This window comes from Onychostoma macrolepis, chromosome 24 (genome assembly GCF_012432095.1).
Source record: "Onychostoma macrolepis isolate SWU-2019 chromosome 24, ASM1243209v1, whole genome shotgun sequence".
NCBI lineage: Eukaryota > Metazoa > Chordata > Actinopteri > Cypriniformes > Cyprinidae > Onychostoma > Onychostoma macrolepis.
The window spans coordinates 19,609,198-19,637,075 of record NC_081178.1 but is presented as its reverse complement, the minus strand read 5'-3'; the positions used below and the strand labels follow the sequence as shown (position 1 = coordinate 19,637,075).

The window sequence follows — 27,878 nt, the reverse complement described above, 5'->3', positions numbered from 1 at the left end:
GATGCTTTATTTATTGATCGTGATCACATTTTTAGGTTCTTTATTTGCAGGGTTTGGAAGGCACTACTGAACAAACATTCTGGTGTGGGTTTGGTCTGAACTTCTGGAATTAATTCAGCCCAAACCCCTTAAACAGACTCCATTCGAACTTTGTTTTGAAGATCATTTAGTATTAGGTGTGTACAGATAAAAAAAACTGATTTTGAGGATCAAGTCATAATATTACAAGAATAAAATTGCAATGTTTTGTGAATAATCTCATAATAGGCCTTTTACAAAAATAAAGTTATGAGAATAAAGTAAGGTTACAAGATTAAAGTAATATTTTTAGAAAAAAAGGTTTTAGAGATCTTTACATTTTCAGATCTCATAATATCAGAGCTTTATTGTCGAAACATGATCACTTTATTCATTGTAAAAGCCTGTTAAAGATTATTCTCTTTTTTACATAACACTAAAACTCATTAATCATTAATCAAAATCAATACAAATAATGAATAAAGTCTCCCAATTACATATAGTACATTAATCTTACAATTAATAGGTCTTCTTTCATCTTTTCATCACACAGTGCTCTTTGGCAGCAGAAAACAAAATGTGTGCTAAAAGCTAAAGCATCGCTCCCTAAACTAACCTAAAATTTGAACACTATTCTTTTGCTCTGAACAGCATTGATAGTTGCTTAAAAACATATAGTTATTTATTTTTTCTTATTTTCTCAGTAGTTTTGAGTTCTGGAATTCTGGTTTCACAGCATTTGTACATCATTTTTATCCCAATAAACCGTCAGCTCTTGTATAATGAATTATAAATTTGATTTACGTTCACACACTAAATGTCATGTTAGAAAAGCAGCTGTTTTATTCACAGTGACTGTCCCTCAAGTCAAACCTTCAGCTTTCAGCAGCAGTTTTTAATACAGTCTCTTTCCACTCCTATACACACACTCACTGTTTAATATCACATTTCATAAGCCTCATTCTGACTCTATATTCAATAGTTGAAGTGGAACCGCAGAGAGAAAAACCAGAGTGGTTCTGTTCTGGAATTTAGTCCTGTCAGATAATCAGAGAGGTTTCTGTCCCTCCACTCTACACAACTACCACTCTGATGCTTAAAAAGTTTATTAAGAGATCGTTAAACGGTTTAGTCAAACTACTTGATTCCTTCGTATAATGAACAGCCTATATTTAAGCTTTTATTCACATATTTACATTGAGCTGTTTTCCATAACTGGTGTGTGTGTGAGGTTTATATGTGAATAAAAGACTAAATTAAATATGTTCATCATATAAAGCAATTGATTCATATGAATTCATATGGATTAGTTTTACAATCTCTTTATTTTGAAGTGTCAAAGTGGTTTTCATTTCACTGAATTTTGACTGAAAATTGATTGATTGATTTTTTTTTTTTTCCTGGAAAGGATGCTATAAATTGATCAAAACTGACACAAATGCTTTTTGTGCTTTTGTCCTTTTTAACTTTCTATTTAATAAATAATCTTGAAAAAAAATTTATCATGGTTACTACAATAATTTTAAGCAGCACAACTGTTTTCAACATTGCTAATTATAAAAAAGTGTTTCTTGAGCACCAATCAGTGTATAAGAATGATTTCTAAAGGATCATGTAACACTGAGTAATGGCTGCTGAAAATGTAGCTTTGCTACAATAAATATAAATTTTATTATATATAAGAAAACATTGTTTTAAATTAGAATAATATCTCTTGGTGAGCTAAAAAAAGTGTCTGTTTGGGGTGGGGGGGTGGTAGCTTGGCAAACCGAGAAAAAAAATATGCTTTCAAAACTCATTACTTCTGACAAAAATATGACAAATGCCCTCAATGACAGACAGCCCCTCTGAGCAGCACCCATGATTGATAGTGGTAAAATATCCCACAATTTCTAACGTAAAGGTGATGACGTTTGATTGCTGTGCTCTTTAATGTAGCATAAATCCACTCACATCAACAATCATCAAATCGGTACTTTGAACATTAGCCATTTTGTTGTTAGGGTTAAATGAACTGCAGTGCTGTGGGCGTCTCAGGAGGGCAGTTTGCTGGGCTTTTCTTACCATGTAGAGGCTCTGGTTAATGTTGAGCTCTATGTCAAAGTATCGGCCCTGGTGTTCCACGGGTTCTGTTCTTCCAACCCACTGCTGCTCCTGCAGACGGGACCAGCGCAGCATGCGGCCGCCCAGTCGAGTCTGAAGAGACACGCTCAGTGAGTACAGACCTCTGGGCAGCTTCTCTCTCACGGCCCTCAAACACAAAACAAGCACCTCTATGGGCTCCGGGGTCCGAGTCCATTCCACCTACACAGAGAGAATAAAATATTTCACTATGTGAAAAAGATTTGGAGAGCGTAAGAGAGAAAACTTTACAGAAAATATTATTCATTTCTACTTTTTCTTACAGCTTTGTGTTGAATATTTACACATAATTTGTCAACATTTGCTAACGTTACCAATATATGCACCCTGCAGAATTGAGATGCATTGAGATTAGTTTTGGAATAAGATCATGACTTCCTGAATCAAATTCAAGTAGAATAATGAACTGGCTTTTCTTTATATTAAGAGGATACACTGAGACTATGATCAGAAAAGACTACTGGCTTACAGTTTATGAAATACTGTCCAGTATACATTGTGAGTATGTGCGGTATACTGGCTACTGTTTGAAAAAAAATAAATAAAAATGTGATGCATTGCTTCACAATAAAAATTTAGGTAATATGCAATACTGCACATGACCTCATCACGTTGCATGTGAGTGTTATCTAGCTATCATCTGAAATGGAAGGTCAAGTACAAATATGGTATTATGGTATGCAGTGTGTTCTGATGTATACTGCACATTGTAGAAAATGTTCTCGGCCACTGAGCAGAATATTTACATTCTGTGCACAGTATACATTCTATATACTACAGAAACAGCAAAAGTGGCATGTTATTCGAAACAGACAGATTTTCAGGAAATAAAGGTGAGCAGGTAAGTGGTGTAACGCCATAACATTCGCCTAGATGACATCAAAGCAGCTCGCCAGATCCTTTACACTTCTCATCCCTCGCTTTCTGGCACGCAAGCCAGCTTTCGTTGAAACCTCACTGACAGATCGACAAAACACATTGCAAACAGGAAACCCCCCCCCCCTCCAAAAAAAACACACACACTCATGCATACACACACAAAAACTTATTTTATTTCTAAGTATAGCCTAATATTCCGAGATTAAGCTTTCTCCTTAATTATTTTCATTTTAATTAGTAAATCTTAATTAACAATGAACATTTACCCTTAAAATTTTTGGCGTGAGAACGAAGGAGGGTGGGGGAGCTAGTGAATAAATATGACAATCTTTTTGAGTCCTGAAGGCAGGATTACCGATGCAGGCAGGCTTAGTTATTAAACACGTTCTAAATTAAATGCCTCCATGAATTTTGTACAGAAATATATTTTCATAGTTTTGCATGCCAAATGTGACATTTTATATTTGAGATTCATCTGCCACTGTAATTTTGGAAATGTCATATAAACAAAGATTTTGTCATTTACCAATGAAATTACTATGCGTGGCAGGTCGGCCATTGCTTTTCTGGCTGTGCGGGTTGTTTCAAGTCAGCAAGCCATAAAATATCTTTATCTCTCTGAAACACAGCAATTTGAGAGATAATGGAACAGTGACTGGGGGGCACGGATGCCAGGCTGAGGAATTATACTACAATCTCACTGCGTTTACTGCCTCCCTCAAAGCTGATGCTCTGTCTGCAAACCAAGGCTGCTGCCGCTACTGTCGAGGCCCTCTTACAGGAGTCATTACAACGCAAAACCTCGCTGCAACAACATCTCGCACGCAATTGAACAAGCTGCATTGGCTGCTGTCCTCTTCCTTTAGTTTTGGTCAAGTCGGAAAATTTAGGTGTGGCTTCCTCTTCTCATATCCTTTAATTCCTTGCTTATTCTCATGAAACGTGTAATATGTGTGCCCCCATTAACCTAATCACGTTATTTGATTCAGCTCTATTTAGTCTAAAATGCAAAATAGCATTTAAAACATTGATTTTATTTCTACCTTTTATTCTTTCTTTATAATATCAGCCAATTTGCATGTTCCCCTTCATCATCATTACATTTTAATGGGTTCAAACAGAATCAAATTCTACCTAAATTTGAAATAATAATACCAGGGCTTCACTAAAATACAGAATTTGAACTAGCAGTTCAACCTTTTTATGTTGTGACATTTCTGCCTTTAAAATAATGGATTGATCTTTCTTAAATCTGATTTACTTTAAGGGAGTGACATCAAAGTCTTTTTCGACCGCATGGTTCAAATAAGGCAAGTGTCTCTTGTAGTGTGTATCATTAGTAATAGTATACATCAGTATATATTTAATTTATCATCTTTAAGCTATGTTATAGGAAAAAGTGATACATTTTGAAAGGGAAAATAATGTTCTTGATAAACTCAAGTACAGTGCAGTGCAATATTTGCTACAGTAGTTGTCACTAGTTGGCAATTGTTCCACAATTAGTATTGCCTTCAACCTTCATTTACATAATCTATTAAAATTATATGAATTATGACAGTCCACATTCGGGGTTTTCTGATTTTTGCATAAATGCAGAGAGATGTTCACTGTAAGAAAAAGAGAGAATGTACCTGCCAGTGGAGGTCAGATTCAGTGCCCAGTGGCTCTGTGTTTTCTGTCTCTTCAATAATTTCACCATACTGGTTGATGACCTCAGCCTGGCGTTGACGCAGAGAATTCAGCAAGCGATTCTCTGCCCTGACGACATACATGGATACATATTTAACTAGCTTATCTAAATGAGGACATGCCATTTCATCTTTAAATAAATAAATAAAATATCCTCTATTAGAAAGAAGCATCTTTCTAATAGAGGATGTCAATAGAAGAATAAGCATTTAGCTTAAAAAAAAAAAAAAAACCTTTAAAATAATATCAGACATTCACACCACACCAGATGAAATGATATTCTGCAATACTGCCACTGAAAGTTTCTATCTTGAACAAAAAAACTGTTTTGGAAATCTGCTAAAAAATAGACATGTCACAGTATTCTTTCAGTAAACATGGGTGGTGTGGCTCTGATCTGATACAGACGTCTCATCTGAGTAACAACCATCCAGTGTTGATATGAGAGGACATAGAGAGGGTCATCTAACAAACCTCTGCACCAGTGTGCAACTAACAGCCCTGATTTCATTAGATCAGTCTGTGTGGTGCTGCACAATTATTAAAAACTTAAACACAGCCGAGCCTGCAGGCCTGACACTCAGAAACAGAGAGCACGAGAGAGAAAGGGCTGCAGACTGAAGTGAACAGGATGAAATTGATGCTACTTTGCGTCCAATGACACGGACAGATTTCCTCGCCTTTGGCAACTTACCCAGAATGCACTGGTAGAGACAATACAATGTGGAGTATATTACATCTCCTCACAAATGTCAGCAAAATGTAAATGGCTATGGAAACACAGATTAATGATTATTTCACATCAGATTGGATGTAGAGAAATTCACGCACCGCTGGAACACAGCATAGAGTCTGTCCTGCAGAACGGCTTCTTCCTCATCTATGCGCCTAATCTGCAGAAGCAAATAATAAATCAAATGTTATACATATACAGTAAATGTCATATATGAAGAGTTTAGTTTAGTTATTTATTTTTATTGCCATGTCAGCATCTAAGGCTATTTTCATGGCAAAAACTGAGTTGCAATAATGCAAGGGGTACATAAACCCAAAAAAATTTAATCTTTATTTTTTATTATTTTTTTATTAACATACGATAATCATTTCTGGTAAAATCTTAATAAACAAGTCCCTGAGAGAGTGTACTACATTAAAAAGTTTTCTCCAATATTATGAAGAAACCAAATTTTAAAATGATATCCATATTAAACCAGAACATGTTACACAATGACAACGTAGAGTAAAACCAAACATTTAACTTCCTTGCACTGCTTGCAAAGAAATGTAAAAAAATTAATATGCTTTGCTGTTATGACACTCATTGTGTGTCTTGCTCTCTGTCATCTGCACAAATTATTGAACACATTTTCTGTTCAGAAATGAATACCTTATAGCTTACTAAACACTACTCTTTGTAAAGAGTGCAAAACAGTACACATTACACAACAGTAACAGTAGTTAAATATGAGTCAAGAAAAAAATGTAGCCAATTTCAGTTATAATAAATTCATCACTTAAAGTAGAAGGTCAACTCAAGTGCATTGCATTGTGGGATACAGTACTTCATGTGGTGTGCTTTGGTCATATTAGTATGATAGTAGATCATTTCATAAAAACAAACACACTTTAGACTGAAGAAAATGTGAATTATTGCATAAGCATTTGTGGTGAAGAATATTTTATATATATATATATATATATATATATATATATATATACACACACACACACAAACATAATATATATATATATATATATATATATATATATATATGTGTGTGTGTGTGTGTGTGTGTTACAATTATATACACATTTGTGTGTTACAGTTCTATAGAACTCCATAGAATTGTCCATATTAGCCTGTGACTGTGTGTTTGAGTGATAGTACAGTGTGATTGATAGGCAAAGACAGCAGAAGGTCTCAGCAGCAGCTCCTGTACCTCAGGAAATCTCATTTGACATACCTACAGTAATCTTTCCTTTTTCTGGACACACATCAGTACCTTTGAATTTCCCCTTAAGAGCGACATTACTCTCTGCTTCCTCGCCCACACCTTTTCCTCCGTCTTCCCTCGCACTGAACGCTCTTCCTGCCAAAAAGGAAAATCCATGTTCTTGTTTAGGACCAACAGACTGCATTCTGCCGCTGCATGTGGCTAACTTGAATTCAGAACATCTAAAGAGACGTGTTAATACAATCTGCAGGCAGACCCTACAGACACACACCGCAGAATTCAGTCAGCACGTTTAAGAGGCTTTATACTCGCTGACTGACAGCGGTACATCCTGTGCTGCTTAAACACACATTATTGTGAAATGCTTGTGGAGTGTGGTAGGGATAATGTTGTGTTTTCCGAACAGTTGGAGAGCTCTCATCTGCAGTCGCACACAAACCAAGAGTGATTATTCAACACATGCCATGACTCAAACAACCATTACATCCCATCCGCTCCTTATGCGTTCATTTCTCACTTCAACTTCGGATTCTCTATTTAATGTGCAAGTCTTCATTCGCATTTCAGTTATAAGACTGATTACAGCTTAAATATGCTGGCTAATTCTGATCTTGTTCAGTGTAATTTCATTTTGTGTTTTTGACAATTCCTCTGTATACAGAATTGCATAGAAAGTGAAGCATCTAGAATATGACCTGAAACATCCCAGATTTTTTCTATTTTGGTTGCAAATGAAAAGCAAAAAATGACATAAACAAGACATAAATAACGTGAACTTATAGTACATTACATTACCAATGACATACATTCACAGGTGGTTTTCACCATAAACAATAAATCTGGGCCATGCACACGCACAAAGAAATATTCTACTAAAATAAAAAAAGATATACAGCACCCATGAGTTATATTCCAATAACCAAAAAGCTGTGTAACACATTGAATGCAAAATAAAATTACACAATAAGTAAAACTTCACGTTGTGTAAGCCTACAGAGGGAGCATTTTAAGGCATGGACACATGTCTGTTGTCCTTTAAGACAAAGCTCAGTGAAAAACAAATTCAGAGAAGGTATAGTTTTGTATGTTGTACAATGATAATGCAGTTCTGTCATAATTTATTCAAGTTAAACCAAACCTTTATTTTGAAGGGTTGTTGTGAAGTTTCAATGTGTATGATATGACAATAGTCTCAAATGAAATGGTGAAAAGCTGGTGAAAATAACTCAGGAGATGAAGATGTGTTCATGGCATCATATAGTATAGTCATCATATGACACTGAAAAGACCAAGATCATCACTTGTGCTTCAGTTTGGGTAGTAGACGAAACCATGCCATTCATTCACACAGTGACACAAAAAAACATGTAAACTTTACATTTAAGTCTTTTTTGTAGTTTACTATTCACAGACACTAGTCCATATTGCAATTTGATTATGTGTACAGTGCTATTTTTGATTTATTTTTTAAAAGAATATCCAATCCCATGATATTCTGCGTTATGCAGTACATTGCATTTTTATGAATGGATTCTGCAATTCTGACCACATTTTCTGCATCGCACAAATAATTGGGCATTACTATGGTCTTAGCAGTCAGTCCAAATGTTCATGACATCTTAATTTGCACTGCTCATGCAGATGGTTTGATTGCTGTGTCATGTCCCATTTCCTCCCTTTATCAATAAAAATGGTAAAAACACACAAAATAAAACAAGCAAAAGCATAAAAACCGAGAGTGCTGAAAGAATAGTATGTTCTGAACAAACCCTGTCTAGAGTGGGCAACAAGAACACAAACTAGTTTCATTAAACTAAAAGAAAATCAGAGTGAGGAATATGCCTACACAAGAGCAACTGAGTGGTGTGACAAGACTAGATCAAAACTACAAACATCCTATTTTAAGCAACATTTTAACATTTAGTGTACACCTCTTTAAAAAGAAAAAAAAAACATTTGCTGACAGAGTGTAGACTGGATGTAATTCAGGTCATGATACGATGACTTCACAGCAATGATCATTCTGGCCATCAGAGACTTATGGGCTTATATATAACTGACCTGTTCTAATGTCAGTCTGCTCACTGGGATCATCTCTCTCTGAACACACTCTTCAAGCTGCTCCATGTACTGAGGGATGACCTCCGATCTCCTCTCCAACAGCTCATCCCTCCGCCGATCCCTCCATCCATTCTCAGCTGCTGGTTCAACATACTCAGCATTCTCAGACATCACCATACCTACAATACACATGCACTATGATTATAAATCAAATACAAATATACACAACGAACACAAATCTGAAAAGTCAGTGATAGTGATGTGAAACTCTGCTCAGAGGTTTAGACACATTCCTCATCTGAACCAAATTACACAGAAGTACGATTTAATTAAACCAGTGAGTTAATCAAACAAAGTAGTGCTAATGAAGCCCTAATGTGATTGCGCTTGTTTCACAGTGCTGCACAACACACCAATGGGGAAACACCTGGATCAAGACAGGCCAGAATGCAAAGATACATAAGTCTGTTCCAAAAACCTAGTGAGCTACCTACCTAGAGAGCATTTTAGGGTATCATAGGCACTCTGATGACTTAAAGGATGTTCCAAATGATAGAAACCTTCTTTTGGCCCAATTCTAAGACTGCACCTCATGTATCCTTCACACATAAGCCAATCCCATAATGCACTGTGACAGGCTCGGTGAAAGCATTCATCAAAGATGGCAGAAGAAACAAGATGCTGGCTATAAATACATTTTATTCAATACAAAAATGATCGATAAGAAGAGTACAAATAAGTCTGAATAAAAATTGACTTTTATAGAATCCAATATTTGTCTGTTGTATATTATTATACTTGTTAACATTCAATTTTTTTTTTTTTTAAATCAGCTGCTCCACAGGAGAAGCTCTATTTGTATTGCACATATTATTTGGGGTGTTCCAAATCAGGTTTCATCTTAGTTAAAGTGTGGTCATATTTACTGTTGTTCTGCAAAATCCAGTCCGTTCAATAGGTATCCATGCAATCAGGAATTTTGTGTGAGGATGAGATTTCACCATGCAGGGGATTTTATGTGAGGTCCCCAAGAAGATCTCGCATCACGTTCAGTTGGTCACATGAATTTGCTGCACTGACCAACAGAAAGCTGCTTGGTGTAAAAGTGACTTCTGTATGAGCTGTGCTTCATGCAAAGCTACACTATACTGACAATAGATAATGGGCCTTTTTTGCTAACATGACCGCAGTGAAGCTGCTATGGAAGGTAGTAGCCTATGTATAGACAGCAAGGCAGCTAGGTTTTGGAACATCTGAATCAACCAATTGGTTCCCTCAGAGTTTTATACACAGCATACTGGACTGTGTCCATTCTGCTAATGATGTTCCAAACCCTTTAAGTGTTAGAAGTGTGGAGATATTTAGAGAATTACCAGACTATGGCCTACACTAAGAGGTGGTAGTGAAGAAAGCTTGGAGGCAATTGTTTCAAGTCTATTGTCACAATGTTAAAGCCTCATGGATGGATGCTACCCGTGATCGTCCTCCTCCTTCTACTGTGTGTGTGTTAATCCTGTATCCTCTTTCCTTCTGTTTCTTTGAAGGATTTTATGAGCATTCTAAGACAATAGTGAAGAGGCTAATCTATATACTCCAGCTAAATCCACAACAATCCAGTTGAGTGTTAGACAGCTAACACCGTATTTGCGTGTACCGTGAGGCCTAAACCCAATGACAGTCTGGCAAACTAATTACACCTGCTGTGCGGTTCCTCAACCGATTCACAGAGAGCATTTTACACCAAGACAAAAGAAGCATAAGCCCAACACTCTACTTGGGAGAGAGTCTTAATCCGACCCTCTGCTAATGGGACAAACGCTGGAGTCACGCACAACAATGGCTCTCACACAGGAAGTTGAGCTCCATGCCTACCTGAGAGCTCAGTGTTTTGTTGGGGAATTACACTCTTAGCACTGAAGCTTCAGATCGGTGGGCTAATATCTCACTTGCTTGGTAAAAACATCTTACATGAAAAGGTAAAAAGCAGAGATTCAAACCAGGCTGATGGAATTTGTTTCAACAACATTCACATTGTGTCTTCACAGAACAGGGCTTGATACAGAACCTGATGCAGGTTCAGTCCTGTGGAAACTTCTACTGCTCAGTGGACGCTCCTTCAAAGCTAATATGACTTCTCAGTTATGTTTTAAGTTATGTTTAAGAATAAACTTTGTTTCAGAGGTTTCTCCTAAAACTCCTAATAATAGAAACAGACAAAAATGACGGAAAATAAATGAACATGGATAACATGAAAATAATTTGTTCTTGGAAGAATTTAATGAGAAATGTTTGATCTCATGGTGGACTTTTCTAAGCACAATTTGAAACATTGTTAAAATCTCTCCTCTAGAAACTCTAGAAGAGAGACTTGCGAGACTGCTGGGTTTGCCTTCTAAAGAGAAAAGGCTAAGCAGAAGATGTAGGCAAATACTTTGTTTGATCCCGTTCATGTCTAGGAGAGACAATTCCAATATTAAAGCAATTGTGTTTTTTGCTTTCCAAAAGTTCAATAACCATTACCTGGTAAATCTATGACAGTGGAGGCATCTTCTTCTTGAAACATTTCAGAAAGTTTCTCATAAAGGTTTCTCTCATCTTCATTCATAAATTCTGGGAAGAAAAATCAGACGTGATTAATATTACAGCTGGCATATGGTACGTTTTATTTATGTGCTCTGAAACACCTCTCACTTAGTGATTTAACATGGATTGCAAAGTCCAAACCAAACATAAAGGAGCATGCCGCATGAATTTCCAACAACTGACACTAATTCCTGACCTTCATTTACATTAAATGATTATAGCTCAGAGCTAATAATAACACGCGAGTAAGTCCAATGTAAGTCGTTCGACAGCAATGAAATTTATGCAAAATATCATTTGAAGGTGTCCCCACCTCTGGAGTGTCATTATCAAAGGTTTGTAGGTTTGTGAGGATTGTGGAATATTACAGGATGGCGATGTCCAACAGATACAGTCAGAATGGCTTTTCTGTTAATAGCCATGTTTCATTATAACATGCATATGACTTTGCTCCCCAGAGCACACTTTTAATAGACGCGCTGAGGTGCACGTAGCGGTATTGGAAGGAACCCCCTTCATTTAAAGGAAGTTAAGGGAAGCATAGGGATCGGAAATGGAACTGACCAATGATAGGTGACCTTCAGCAATGACAGTCACAGCACTGCCCTATCTCGTGACCCACTAGTAAAAGTATTTACATAGACCGGCCCGCCCAGCGCTCTGACTGGCTACGAGTGATCTCGCTCACCCCGCTTTAATGAACTGAGACGGCCTATTATGAGAAAAAATGGCATACTTAATTCCAGCTCATCTCTGCCTCCGACCTCAGACATCCTGCACCGCCTTGGGTCACCCTCCGCTGCCGACGAGGGGTCAAAGTAATTTTGGGCACCTTCATTTCCTGTGGAAAGTCCAGGCGGGCAAAAGAGAGAAAAGAGAAAGTGAGGGGGGTTGATGGTTGGTGGGCCGGGTGAGGTTAGTGATTATTAGAAGCACATGAAGTGAAAATGTTAATTCTGAAAGTCCACACCACTCTCGCCGGCTGGCACAGGCTACCTGATAAGGCCCTAGTCGGTCACGTTTCCCTGAGCTGCACTCACGAGGGCCTAACGCTGCTCAGGGGCCTAATTAGCATGCTAGGAAAGGTCAGAGCAGGCAATCTTTTAAACACAACCTGCCATATGTTACCTGTGTTCAAAAGAACTAATAAGAAATGTGTATAAGCCAAGGAGCCCTGGATTTCAAAGACAATACCCTAACACTGCTCCGGGGTCACTGGTCAGAGAGAGAGGGAGAGAAAGCGAGAGAGGGGCGACAAAGCAAATGCTGTATCCCATTGACTCCTTATTAGCAATCGCTGACCTTTGGGCATCAAAGCGTCTTGCCAGAGTTTTATAGAAAGCCAGCAGCTAGAGGGGTTATTCCTGTTAAACATTCACTGCTCTCTGCTCTTCACTACTCAACACATCCATGTCTCAACTGTAGGTTTTACATCTTGAAAATGGTTCGAAAAGATGCATCTGAGCAAGCCTCATCTATTAAAGACTTGATATGTTTAGAACTTAATTTCTGTTACAAATTAGCTAAACTTAATGGTAGAAAAAAACAACCTGAAGTCACTGTTTCAATGAGAGTCATCAAGTAGTCTACTCAACCTACTCAAATGTGTAAGGGCCAAAATCTCCAAAAATTATGTTTTAAAAACATATTTCAAATCAGCCATGACATTGATCATAAATCTGGCTTAAATCGTGCTAAAAATGGGGAGAAAAGAAAAAGTTAGTAACATTCTGCACAATGCTACTACCAAAAAAGCAACTGGGTCCTTAAGCTCTAAGCTGGGACTTTCATTCCTACAACAGCCATAGTGAGAATTGCAATTTCTTTTATCCATTTATCTAAAAGTATATCCTCCTACTTATACTGTCTATGTTTCTGCCGTCATGAGCAAAAGCGACCTTTGGCGATGCAACAAAGTTGAGTTGACTTCATGCAAATGAGCAGCGATGCGAGGCTGCAACTACCAATGGGAGTGCACACAGCGATCCCCCGCCTGATACAGTTCGACCTCAAGCGATTTAATTGTTGTCAGTGTGAACGCCCCTTTTGACTGACATTCACCCATCAAATAAATTGAAGTGACTTGAGTCCTGAAGTGAAGCTCTTTTCCACGGTAAACACAGTTTGGCTTCCATATCTGTTTTTGTTGGAAGGGGCTGCACATTTGCATTTGCATAACGTTGGCGGTCTTTGAAATGATGTCTTTGAATTATATCTTTGATTTAACTACACTGCCTGGCCATCTTCCAGTGTTTCTCATCCTTAATCAAACTCTCCTCTGTTCTCCATGAACACTATCAATAATGCAGCTCTGCAATGCGGTCTGACTTCGCTAGAATAACACTGATTTGTCAGGGAGGCTGCTTATAGATTTAGGATGGGGAAATCATGCAATTTTCGTACATGTAAGTAAATACATTCTCAAGTACATGCTGACAAAATTTACAAAAACACCCAAAAGACAGCTTCTCTTAGGACAAAATGAGCTGTCCTTTTTTTTCCTTTTTTTTTGCAGTGTGAAATGAAAGTTGATGTAGTATTTATCAAAGGAATTGAACACAGCGGTTTTACTTTTGAAATTATGCATAGGCAAAAGCTAAGGTTTGATCTCAGCTTGAATTTGATAATCATTTGAATTATTTACATGCGGGAATATGCCTGCCAGCTAAAACACACTCTATGTTCGTTCCAGTGCTCTGTAAGCTTTCACAACACACACAAAGACGGCAACCGCCTGAAATTTAAACTCCACTCCGACTTCCTTTTCTTCTGCTTTTTTTTTTTTTTTTTCACTTGCTTTGTTGCATATTTTGCGGTATCAGTTATTCTATGTATATATTCTACATTTAATCTAAGTTATTGGTTAAGAAAATCAATTGAAAGAGAGATAAATAAATGTTCTCGCATTGCACAACTGAAGTACAAAACTAAATAAACTTACATATATCTGTTTTTTAAACAATTATTATTAACAAATGGCAGAGTTAGTGTATTGCAACACTTACACACAGTCTCCAAATATCCATTATATGAATACATAATTTTCTTGAAGTCTATTGCTTACGTAATTTTGCAATTTAACTTTTATCTGTAAAGATATTTCCACATCCAAACTGAACAGAAGATGTGCTCTTCCTGAAATGAGCACTACTTTTCTGTCACTATACCTGTTAAACGTAATCATGTTAATGTATTGTGATAGTTCACTGCTGATCTGGTGATTATATGCACAAACTGTCCATTTGCTCTTTATACCTTAACAATGATCAGAATTAAAGTGCGTATTTCTGTACCACTAGTGTCACCAAACATAACTGTAAATATAATGACTATTTTTAATCACATACATTTCCCAAACACTGTGTCTATCACATAGTAATCAGCCCGCCATGCATGAAAAATGCACACTTTACAATCTGCTTTAACAAGACTAATGCTTTGAAAGTGCCACAGAGCCGCAGTGTTTTTAGGAAGTCAACCTACCAATGGCTTACATTTAATTGACGATGCACAAAAAAACGAGGATATGAAAAAGTACTTATACACTTACAAACTACAAATCTGATTCATAACCTGCTATGACAAGTGGGCGTATGTTCCAGGTGTAGGTCTAAACTGGTTTCTTTTAGATGATGAGCAGTGCGTTTAGCACAACATGATATAATCTCATGCAGATCCAGCACACACACATTTTTTTTTTAATATTCTCTCCTGCAACATCTGCAGATGCACCTATGCTACACCGGGATACCTGTTGGGACAGGCTGCACTGGAATGTGAGGCCAGGCCTGTGTTACAGAGGGAGGGACAGCATGAAACTTCACCTCGTGCCGTAGCTGCGGCCTGCAGCCCCGCACACTGCTGAGCTGCAAGCGTGTTATCGTGCCCTCCACTTCTCATCTCGCTCTCTTCCTCCGAGTCCTCCTGGAACGCAGGATTCACAGCACCCTCCATCAAGACTCTTTCTGCTGAGGACAGAAAGACAAAGCACAAATGAAAATAAAACAGAGAAGGTCAGAGTGGCACATTATTCCAAAGCACATTTAATGGCAACTGAAAATTCCTCCCTCCTAAAATGACACAGAAACACAACGAGGTTAAAATTAAACCCAAAGCATGAAGAGGAAGGCTGTGTGAAAAAGAGGGGAAGAGAGAAGACGAAGAAGATGAAGGAGACGAAGAAGAAGAAATGATTAAAATAATTACAAATTGCGCCCTGACAAGCAAGAGCAAAATTTAGCCCAGAGCCATTTGTCTGTAATTAGTTAATTAATCCTTACACAAATTATGAGCAATAACTCATCACGCGGGACTCACCCATCAGAAATTCAGCCGACTTGGATTTCTTCTGCTCAGGTTGCTCCACAGCCTTCTGCTGCAACTTCTGGAGGGAAATTGTTAAATGAATAAATTAGCTGCAGAATGAAGATCATCATTTCTGATCCGCAACTAACGCAGTATTTTAAATATGGGACGACACGGAAATGTCATTTAATTTACAATGCCGCTAAAGGGGTCAAGCGCTAATTGAACAACAGAGTGGAAGAAACTGGAATCATAAATAGATAAGCTGACATGAATGCCTGATGAAGGTCACATTAAAATACTTACAATGTCCAACCCCCACCTTCCCAAATCCCACCCCAACCTCCAACCCGAGAGAAACAACGTTTTCTCCTCAAAAAAAAAAAAAGATGCATTTTCATGAGCACTACGTGAAAATGTTGGAGGTTTGCCGTACATATGAATATGCAAATCATTATAAACACATTGCAAGCAGCATGAAGGCTCAAACATACGAGGAAGAAAATAGGACGAGAGACCTCGCACCAAATTAAAAACACAAACCAAGGTTCTCAAACTGGTTACCACGTACTAAAACTTTAACATGCTGTGAAAGAATATGAAAAACGGTTGAACATTTCAAATGAAAGTTGCAGCCCAAAACACTTAGGATATCTCTTAAAAATATTGTTCATTGTTTTAGGACTACAAGTTAGGTTTCCTAGCATTACATACTGCACACGAGCTATAATTAAATAGGGTGTTGCAATATATCAGTTTATACAAGTACAACATTAATGTAATGTGAATGAAGCACACAACAAAAATATGACGTGTGCAATATCACATATTTGCATGAGTCAATGTATATTTTGATTAATGCCAATAAAACATTATTGTTACTATTGTGAGATCAAATCTGACACATCAATAAACACACTTATTTTCAGAGTATCATGTGTCTTAGTTAAATAGGGGAAACCGGGACTATAGTTGTCATGATTACACCAATGCTTATTCTTTCCTGCAGTGGTTTGTTGGTTCAAACACATAATTCAATTTTTCTTTTTTTTCTTTTTCTGTTTATGAAGGAAGATTTTAACTCTGTGGATATTTTACATTTATGAATGTAATGGTAAACTATAAATGTACTGTAACAATGAATGTAAATGTAATTTAAAAAGATCAAATTAAAATAATAAAAAAGCTATATATTTGTATAATATTGTTGTAAGACAGGCCTACATTTAACATACATTTAATAGTAAAAGTGTTGTGGTTTATATATCTTTCGCTGTTAAAATTTGCTGAAAAGCATAAAAATCTGTCAAAAAACAAAGGCAGAATCCATAGCAAACTTACGGTATACGCTCTATAGTGTGGATCCATACACTATGGATCTGCATGTGTTAAGACAATAAATATTATAATTAAAAATCTGAGTTTTGATTTTGTTTTGTTTTTTGGATGACACTCAAAGCTGAGAACTGTGACTGCAGTACTTAATTCTTGCACATGTAAATGAGTCCTGAATGGCACATATTACAGTGATAAACTCTGCAATATATATGAACAGAGTGTACAGATGCACAAAACATAAAACATCATCTTAAAGACAGCAGTTAAAGTGGGAAATGTTTTTCATCTTACATGACAGAGCAATTAAAGTTGAGCAGGACACACTCCAATCTGGAGCAGAGTTTAGAAATCTGCTTTAACATCCAACAAGCCCTAAAGCCACACATTCATTTGCACCGCTGAGATTAATGCTAATCTAATTGTAACTTATTTAAAAACCATTTGCTTTTCCCCCTACTGTCTTCAAATCAATTTCTCCAACAGGAAAATGGTAAGACTGACCAGAAATTTTAAATATGTCAATTAAGTGTTTTTTTTGTTTTTTTTAATTTATAGTCATTCTAGAATGACTTATATATATATATATATATTATATATATATATATATTTTTTTTTTTAACACTTTGGTGCATGTCCCACATGCAAATTTACGAGTGATAATTGGGCCACCACTTGAGAAATAAGCAAATAATGATTTTGCCAAAAGCAGAATGACACATAATTATCCTCACCAATTCAACATTTCATATTATCCGTCCAGCGCTCTCTTACACTGGTGGATTTCAATTATCTCCCAGTAACAAATCTCTTTAATTACTTTCTGAAGTTGTCACACCAGCATTGTCATATTCCTCTATTTTTCCCAGATGAATTTCTGCACATGTACACATGAACATCAGTGAATTTGTACGTGTTACAAACCAAATTTAGTGTTACAGCTTGACTTATAACGCTTCTGTAAGAATATTTTGTTTTAATCTGTACTGTTTGGTGCAAAAACTACTGCAACCACCTGAGACAAACACAAATAAGTAACTACAACTTTATACTAAAAATCTGTTTGTTTTGATATACAGTATATGCTAGCAAACATTTGTGAGAAAAGCCCCCAATGTAGATAATTAAAATACTTATATAACTTATATAAATCTATATAAAAGATGAGTAAATCATTGAGTAGATAAGGCTTTAGAAATTAATATGTTAAATATTGCCTTGTTTGAACAATATTTTAAGATTCATCTGAAATTACAATCAAAATTGCATGCTAAGATCCCATTTACTTTTAATTTTGACAAGCAAGACAAAAAAAAATCTCATAATGCATTGTATTGTTGGTCAGTCTTGCTAAGAAACTAATTTGGAAAGTACTATGTGATGCTTTTATTTCACAGTCACTAATTACAGTGTTCTCATCTCTCTTTTGGGATGTAAACACAGAAACATGCTCTGGGGTCAGCTATCATCTGTTTAGCATCTAAATTAATTAATCAATCTTACTATGATAAAATAAGGTAATGATCATTATTCATCAGTAGGGCCCTGTGCCAAGCTCTTTTACAAAACACTGAGCAACTGCTACTTGCTTTTAATATCTTAAAAACTGAACAAATATACATGACCAGTGCGTTAGCAATTCAGTGTCAGGACTGGTGTAAGGTGCCAAGTAATCCTGCTGATATCTGCCTTAAACACACTATAAAATAAGTATGAAAAATGGTTCCGCTGACATCCGGAGGCATCCCGTCTGCTGTTAGAAATGAAAATGCTGCCCTTTCTCTCAATGAACACTAACAAGACGCCACTATGTGCTGCACCATGGACAGAGAAGAGCAAGAAATCCTCTCTAATGGATGACAAGAGAAATGTATGAGCTTTATAAAAGAATGTGATTGTTGTCGAAAAGAATTGGGAACACGGATGCCATCTTCAGCCTGGGATCCGTTCAGAGTGCAACGGCTAGGCGTAAGGCTGGTGGGCATAGACCAGTTCCAGAGTGAATTTTGCATACTGTACGGATCATTGCCCAGTTCAGAGCAGTCACATTGAATCTGCCTTCAACCAATTGTGCTTCATGAAACCGTCAACCCTCATTTACGTCTGACTGTTTTCTTCTGCTGGCTGCGGTAAACAAGCCCAACGACAATCTCTCTCTCTCGCGCTCTCTCTCTCTCTCACCCTGTTGATGTGCTGACAGCCTCTGTCCTCTATGTTGCAGCTTTAACCTTAAGCTTAAACACACACACACACACACACACACACACTTATGTGCACATAACCCAAAATCCAAGTACTACACTGAATCTACATACATGTTCTAAAAAAGGATTTTAATTAGGGCTGTCACTAACGATTATTTTGGTAATTTAGTTATTGGTCGATTATTCTGAGCATTAATCGAGTAATCAGATAATTATATACACACACACACACACACACACACACACACACACACATATATATATATATATATATATATATATATATATATATAATAACAATGAGGCCATAATAATTGTTCAAATAAAGTATAAAGTACAAAACTGTTCAAATATAATGTATTATAAACAATAGAGCTAATGTACAATATGCATTACAACAAATGACTGCAGACAGAGCCAATGGCCTGACGACTGTTTTTACACTTTACTGTGCAATCTAATCCTTCTTTAATATTGACTTAACATTTCATTTAAATGTCCACTTAATTTATAATATTTGGCCATTTCTTTACGACAAAAAATGCTACAGCCACTGTAATTTCTTGAATATGTGGACATCAAAATGTGTAAACCCAGAGCAAGAGTTTAAACTTTTATTTTGAAATCGCAATGAACAGTTAGCATATTGAGGAAACTATTGATGTATTGTCCTGTGTGTAACTCAGGCATGTGATCAGCTAGAGACAAAAAAGAAGGAAAATCTGACCATGCCCCAAATCATGCCCACAAGCCACGCCCCCAACACTTATTAAAAATATATATTTTATCACATTAAAATATATATCTTATGTTGTAATAATACATACTATTGTCCTGTAAAAATAAAAAGCAGCATTTAATAATCATGATAACAATATAATATACTATATTACTATAATATATTATAGTAAAGTACATAGAATTGTTGTTATTATTAAAGTACCTGCCAAAAGTTTGGAAACATTACAATTAAATGATTTTGAAATAAATATCTTCTGCTCATCAAGGCTGAATTTATTTGATCAAAATAAAGTAAAAAAAACAGCAATATTGTGAAATATTATTACAAATTAAAAAAAAAAAAAAAGTTTTCAATTTTAATATATTATAAAATGTAATGTTATTCCTGTGATGCAAAGCAGAATTTTCTTCATCATTACTCCAGTTTTCAGTGTCATGGTCTTTTAGAAATCATTACAATTTATTTGACTCAAGAAACATTTCTGATTTTTATCAATGTTGAAAACAATTTTGCTGCTTCATATTTTGTGTGGAAACAGTGATGCACTTTATTTTTCAGGATTTTTTGATAAAGTTTAATGAACAGCATTTATTTGCATTTATCAAATATATTAATTAAATGTTTTAATGCATTTATTAAATAGAAATAATTTTAAATGTCTTCACTAATTTTTTATCACTTTCATGCATGATGCTTAAAATGATTAATTTCTCTCTCTTTTTTAAATCGTATTCAAATGTTTGAGTGGTATCATTGTTTCCACAAAAATATTAAGCAGCAAACGGTTTTTAACATTGATAATAATGAAATGTTTCTTGAGCAGCAAATCAGCATATTCGAATGATTTCTGAAGGATTATGTGACACTGAAACTTCTCTTTGTAAACAACAACAGATATAGAAACGTTTCTAATGATAAATGTTGCGTTCCCAAATGCAAATTAAAGCGGATCAAACCAAGTGCACGCAGCGCAGCTAGCACTAACAGTGAATCCAAACTAAAAACAGTACTGTAACAGCAGACATGCAGCACGTCAGACTACAGCCTATTATATAATTACATCACAACCGCTGCGAATTTTATGACAGCACTAGCAATCTCAAATTCTCACAGCCATTCATAACAAGTCTCCGGGTCGAGACACGTTTCAGTGCTGATTCTACTCGTGTTTGGCGCTTTGAACCATTTGAAAGCTTTTAACTGTCCTGGGTCATTCTACAGAAACGTCCACTTTTCTGTCCCTATACACTTTAAAGAAATATTACAATTGAAATACACATTAGGGTTACAATTTTTTTATATTTTAAAATGAAACAATATGTTATTTGAACAATTACACCTTCCTGAGCCATCAATGTGGCATTATTTTTTTTATTATTAATTATATAGAATTCCAAGTACCACAAAACTGCTTGTCCCCACAGCAATGCACAGCAGGAAAGTGCTTTTTTTTTTTAGGTCAAAAACAGGATTTTCTACCATTTAAAATACAAAAGTCTATTCATAACTATCAAATATATGATATAAATGGCATAATAAAACAAAATGTCAAATAAATATTATAAAATGTATAATGAAAATAGTGGTCCCCTGGAGTTGTGTCACTGGTGTTACCGCTTAACAAAAGTATTTTATTTTGGAATAAAAAAATCACACTGATGACATCACTCGACTTCCTCCTTCCTATTTTCTAAACATCTATGAAAAAAAGGCCCATGTTTAGTCCACTGTTTCTTTTCAGTTATGATAAATTTTCTCATTTATCTCATTATTTCATATGAAGCTTTTAGGTGATGTCACTGGTGTGACCTATTTATTGTGAGGGAAATGTAAAAAAAATAATAATACAAATGGATTAAACTACTTAATTTAGTGAGTATACCATGATTGACAACATGTGGCTTGATATCTTGCAGCAGACATTTTGTAAAATGCAATTTTCATGAAAATTGTCACTGGTGTTACTGTCACTGTACTGTTTTTGTCTGTCACATTAAATAAATAAAACATAATCTCCTTATTTCTTGCATTTTCATTATTTTTTCTGTAACTCTGACTACATGTGCTGAAAATTATTTTTTAGAAATAATATTTCATAAAAACTTTTAATATTGCTAAAGAAGGTAACACCAATGACAAAAAAATGATATTCATTTTATAATATTTATTTGACATTTTGTTTTATTATGCCATTTATATCATATATTTGATAGTTATGAATCTCATACATATGGTCTTGAAATAATTGCACAAAAAAGCTAAAAAATATATAATTAAGCTGTCATTTATATGTATTCATAAAGTCAAAAGGTAATCTAATAATGTGGTCTAAGTTTAAATGTAAAAAATAAATAAAAATGTTAAGACATTTTGCCATACCAAAAGGGGACGTTTCTGAAGAATGACCCTCCTGCAGGTGGCGCCGCGAGCTCCCAGGACCAGTCCGTCCATGTTTTAGGAAACAATCTTTTTGCAGTTTATTTAGGTAATAGCTTAAGGCCATGCGATTTCAATCATCATGCAGTAACCAACACCCATAAAAATAAATAAATAAATAAATAACCAAGGATCTACTCGAATCACATGGGTCGTCCCTCAGAGGTCGGAAAATACTGAAATCACATTCCTGGTAACTGTTTGTGTGGAGCAGCATTTACTGTAAACGGAGCACGCTGACAAGAACATACATAACCTACACATGCAAATAATTAAGGTACATACAGTATATTTAATTGCATTGCATATATATATATATATTTAATTGAATCATGGCGTTTGTGAATTCAAAATAGCATTATTCTTTATTATGAATTTTAAATGGGTTTAATATAACATGCAGCCTTGGAAAATGGTTCAATTGTGCGTTCCCAGATTGCACACGTACATCTGCAAGATGTCTGTTAAAGATCTCTTGATCTGGAAAGCATCTGCTGTCTACAAACGTCTGACAGACGTCTTTCACATGTCAGTTTTACCTACATTCTAAATCATAAACATCTTAATAGATGTCTATTTGGCATCTAAAAGGAAACGTCCTATAGACATATTGCAGATGAGCAAACACCCTAAAAAATACCAGATGCAAATTCAGACATCAAATAAGCCCCTTTCACACAGAGATTCCGGAAAATACACGGATAATGTGTTCCGTGATTTGTCCCGGGATCGTTTGAGTTTGGTTCATTCACACTGCCAGTGATTTTCCGGAATATGTGTGTGCATCCACCCACATCCCGTAAAGATACGTGACATTACGACGTGACGGGTAATGTGACGCGTACCGTTTCACTAAAGCTGGCGACGATTTCATCTTCAGCGCAGATAGTGGGGAGCTCCCTGATCTCTGCTTCATTACAGTTTGCACATATTTTTTTCGTCGCGAACGTTGATCTGCCTTCAAAACACCCGGTAAAACAGTCACGCGATAACTTGCGTCAATCACTACGTCACACCCTTTGATCCGGCTCTTGTTCACACAGCGCTCGTTCCGGGACTGAACCCGGCAATGTTACTAGAGGTCCCCAACCCGGAATCGATCCCGGGTCGTGTTTGCGTTCACACAGAGGCCACTCCGTCAATTTTCCGGGACCAACGTGCAGTGTGAAAGGGGCTATAGACATCTCTGAGATATACGTGTGCTATCAGGGTTTCATGGATTCTCTTCTGTAGAATGTGCCGTTTCTAGTATTTTGCCGTTTGCTCGACACAGGCGAATTGCAATCGAGGATTTTTTTTTTTTAATCTAGTACTCAAATTGAATGAATGAATCGTGACAGCTCTAATCCTAATATTATTTATTTCATTATAAATAAATAATTAAATAAACAGACACTAACAGGTACTGGCCTCCACCCAGCAAACACGTTAATGTGGGGCCCACATGGGTTTCACATGGGCTACAGGGGTACAGAGTGGGCATGGGCTCAAAATGGGCATCTTATCTGGGGCCCACTTGGGTGGCCCAGCTAGGACCCACATGGGTGAACCCAGGTGGGCATCTTATCTGGGGCCCACTTGGGTGGCCCAGCTAGGACCCACATGGGTGAACCTAGGTGGGTATCTTATCTGGGGCCCACTTGGGTGGCCCATCTAGGACCCACATGGGTGAACCCAGGTGGGCATCTTATCTGGGGCCCACTTGGGTGGCCCAGCTAGGACCCACATGGGTGAACCCAGGTGGGCATCTTATCTGGGGCCCACTTGGGTGGCTCAGCTAGGACCCAGATGGGTGAACAGGTGGGCATCTTATCTGGGGCCCACTTGGGTGAACCCAGGTGGGCTCCCCATGTGGTTCCCAGTTGGGTAATTAATGGGAAATGTGTGCATGGGCTCAAAATGGGCTGCACATGGGACCCTATTTGTTTTATCAAATATACAAGTGCAAAAATAATTAATCCCATGGGGTGATTACATGTATATATATGCACATATGTGTCTTTAAAATTATTTTTGTTGTTGTTTTGACACTTGGATTACTTTAATCAATTCCAACACTCATTCTACCCAATTTTCCACTGACATTTAGCCAAAAAAAAAAAATGCTGCCACTTTAATTGTGCTGACAACTCGAGATCTCCCGAGTTCCATCGAGATCCCATTCCCCACGACATCAAACTACCGCGAGATGCAGCCCTGCCTCGATCTGCATGCAGTGTGGATCCCGCGAGATTTCATTCAGCAATTCCCATCCCCCACGCAGCACGCGCTGCATCGCGCCGACGCCATTACTACTCTCTGACTGCTTTGCTGTAATTTTCGAGAGAAGACGTTTGCCGTCAGTGTAACCAAGGTAAGAATTACAATTTAAAACAAAATGTAGAGCATGTAATTACATTGTTTACAAACCATGATGTTAACGAAACATAGTTTGGCTTTTGTCACGTTAGAATTTAGACTTCATACTCAGATCGCGCCATATTTTCCTCTTATTTCTGGCGCCAATGTCTAACGTTAAACGATAATGCTGTATTGATGTTCCCTACCCTCCAAAACAAACAAACAAACAAAACAAAAAAACACTAAAAAAGCTCAAACTGCAAAGTTTGGCAGCGGGCTGTGTGCTCACGATACAGGAAGATTACGACGACGATGTGAAATGGCTTATAGCAGAGAAGCTAACGTTAGTGTAATTACCTTAGCCTGGGACAGATCTCCATTTGAACAGTAAACAAGGCTGTTGTACTTTTAACAATAAATAAAATACAACAATATTTAATATTTATCATGCAAACAGGAGTTTCTGCCTTAGATAAATCTAAATATAAATCTGCAACAGTTTGCATTCGGGTGTTATTACAAATCATACAAATTGTTATGACTATACAAATGTTTTTGCCTAAATTAGAATTTTAATCTTTTTAAAGTAATAAGCATTTTTCTTACAGAAAGTAATCGGACGGTCTTGGATGTTGATGCAGTGGAGCAGAAATTGGCAGACCCCACCTTCCAGAAACAAGTGGTATGTTCTAACATGACCATTTAGCAGCTTCACAGGGCTGAACATTAACGTTTCTGCACCTAAGTTACAGTACTGTGCAGAAGTCTTAGGCCACCATTTTGTTTCTTTCATTTTTTTTAATACTGCCTATAAATTAGCTGTATTTTCTTGTTGTATTCTAATAAAAACTCTGAGATAATCATTATACCATTTCCAAAACAACAAATGTAATGGTGGCCTAACACATTTTCACAGTACTGTAGCTGTTTTGCTATAGAGAATATTTTTTGTAGCACAGGCAACACAATTGTAGTACAAGTATAAAACATCTGTTACAGAGGTAACTGCATAGGAATTATGGAAGTGTTCCATAGGAATTGAGAGTAATAGACTTGTATGGACTTGATACACACAGTAGATCTTGGGGAAAATGTAATTGCAATTATTCGGGGTTATTTTTTGTGTTGTCTCCCAATAATAATAATCTTGTTTTCCATTAGCTTTCTGTGGTGGTAGAAATTGGAGGCAATACTGTGGATGAAGCCACGAGAAGAATGAGGGCTTTCCTTTTGGACCACCCCTTATCAAGAGAGTTCAATTTTGTTAGCCGGCATGGAAAGTGAGAGTTTCGGGGGCTCAAACTGCTTGAGGTTGTATAAGGTATGTTTACTTGCTGTTGGATTATTAACGTTCATGTGCAAACAGAGGTTATTTGGTAGAGTTGAGTTTGTTCTTCATAAATCAGTGGAATCAAATCAGTTTGATTGAATGCAAATAATTGTCCATATTTGGACAAGCAATACCCCAAAATTATGAGAATATGAACCAGGTGTACTGCTTATTTTAGTGATAAGTAACTGTTCATTTGTGGTGAAGCGATCACAAAAAGAGTTTATAATAAATAACATTCAAACTTTATTAAAGACAAGTACACTAATACAAGTGAAGTGGTAATAAAATAAGAACAAACGAAGACATCAGATGCAAAAACCGTCTAAAATTTTCAGGCTCTTATGTTTATGTTCAGTTACTTCACTGTAATGGCAATGAATTGAATGATGACCTATATTTGCCTGATAAAAATTATTTTTTAAAGAAAATTTCAGATTTTGACATTTGTGATTTAAATGAGACAAATAAATGTTTTTGTGTGAACTATGCCTTTAAATGTTGCCCTGTGCCCTTGTTTACACACATCCATTTATGATAGAATATTATATCCGATACCTTTATTGTACATCCTGAAAAAATTTAAAAATGGAGATGACTGCTTATTTATTGCAAGGGCTTAAATATGGAATTTAATCTATCTTTAATGCTTTTGTTGTGCTTTACAGGAAGCCTGAAAAAATTCTCTTAACCAAATTACCAGAAAAGAGGCAGAAAAGTCAGTGTCAAAGTGGCTCATCGGTGACGGGAGGAAACCGTTCTGCGAAGTCTCGTAGTAGAGAGCAAGATAGGCAAGTGATATTCGTGATTATTAAATGGAAATACAATCTTTAAAAAGACAAGAATCGTCTGTTTTAACTGAAAAAGTGGCACAGTGGTTCATTAATTGTTGTCTTTTCAAAGGGTCATTGGGAGAGCGAGGACAGAGGTGTGAGGGGCTGCACGGTTGGTTTGTTTGTTTGTGAAATAATGTATTTTAGAGTTTTCAGATATGTGTATACAAACGATACAAGTTATTCCAAATAATGTTTGGCAGGAGCTTCACTTTAACTTTTTAAGATGCTTATGTTTTATAAAGTTGTAAAATACACAAGTTATAATGGTCATGTTCAAATTATTCCAACGAAACCTTGTTTAAAGCATGCAGAATACAAGTTATGATGATTTTTATTTTTTACAAGAAATAAAGTTTTTCATGAGCTTAAAATTAACTCTTTTTTTTTATACTTGTTTTATAAAGTTGTAAATGTACAAGTTATAATAGTAATGTTTAAATTATTCCAAATAAACTTTGCTTAAAATCATGAACTACTGGTTTCTGTTTATTGAATACCTTTAGCATTTTAGTGGATTTAATGTAATGTTTGTATTTAGGGGTGTACTGTAAAATAAGGTAACCCAAACAGACAAATGTTAGCCCATGTGTATACTTGTTGTGGCCCATAAGAGACCTACATAAGACCTAGCTGGGTCCCATCACTAACCCATGTAGGCAGACTCATATAGGCACCAAATGGGAGCTACCTGGTTAACCCGTATGGGCCCTATGTGGAGCCCATCATCAGCCCATCTGGGCTAACCCATGTTGGGCCACCATGGAAACTGAGGACAAAATTAGCTGGGTCCCAGTTGGGTAGCCCAGATGGGCCCCAGATATCGGCCCAGTTGCAACCCCTATGGGCCCCACATGGATGTGTTGGCTGGGCTTAGACGTTGGAACAGGGGGGGCACCCCCACCCCTCTAGGGGTCAGCCAGCTGTTTTTTTTTCGTTGTTTTTGTTTTCCGTTTTATATATATATATATATATATACAGAATCTGAATTAAAATGTTTGATTTAAGCCTACATTTCAAAAT

At 36.5% G+C, this 27,878-nt stretch overlaps 1 protein-coding gene and 1 long non-coding RNA gene across 5 annotated transcripts in view; one reads left to right on the top strand and one right to left on the bottom strand.

The window, feature by feature from the left end:
- Nucleotides 1–27,878, bottom strand: part of ofcc1 (orofacial cleft 1 candidate 1) — a 122,969-nt gene that overhangs the window by 73,141 nt on the left and 21,950 nt on the right. For 2 of the 4 annotated variants that reach the window (XM_058765691.1, XM_058765693.1), the window contains exons 3-11: nucleotides 15,648–15,714; nucleotides 15,155–15,298; nucleotides 12,067–12,171; nucleotides 11,268–11,357; nucleotides 8,748–8,926; nucleotides 6,735–6,821; nucleotides 5,563–5,624; nucleotides 4,674–4,800; nucleotides 2,083–2,322 (exon numbers count right to left, since the gene is read on the bottom strand). In XM_058765691.1, the coding sequence (XP_058621674.1) occupies nucleotides 2,083–2,322; nucleotides 4,674–4,800; nucleotides 5,563–5,624; nucleotides 6,735–6,821; nucleotides 8,748–8,926; nucleotides 11,268–11,357; nucleotides 12,067–12,171; nucleotides 15,155–15,298; nucleotides 15,648–15,714 (1,101 nt within the window). The remainder of the gene's footprint in view (nucleotides 1–2,082; nucleotides 2,323–4,673; nucleotides 4,801–5,562; nucleotides 5,625–6,734; nucleotides 6,822–8,747; nucleotides 8,927–11,267; nucleotides 11,358–12,066; nucleotides 12,172–15,154; nucleotides 15,299–15,647; nucleotides 15,715–27,878) is intronic. The other 2 variants (XM_058765694.1, XM_058765692.1) reach the window with 2 other exon arrangements.
- Nucleotides 24,451–27,072, top strand: LOC131533383 (uncharacterized). Its single transcript, XR_009269093.1, has 4 exons — nucleotides 24,451–24,705; nucleotides 25,301–25,374; nucleotides 25,854–26,013; nucleotides 26,691–27,072. It is a non-coding gene; the product is annotated as an uncharacterized LOC131533383 (long non-coding RNA).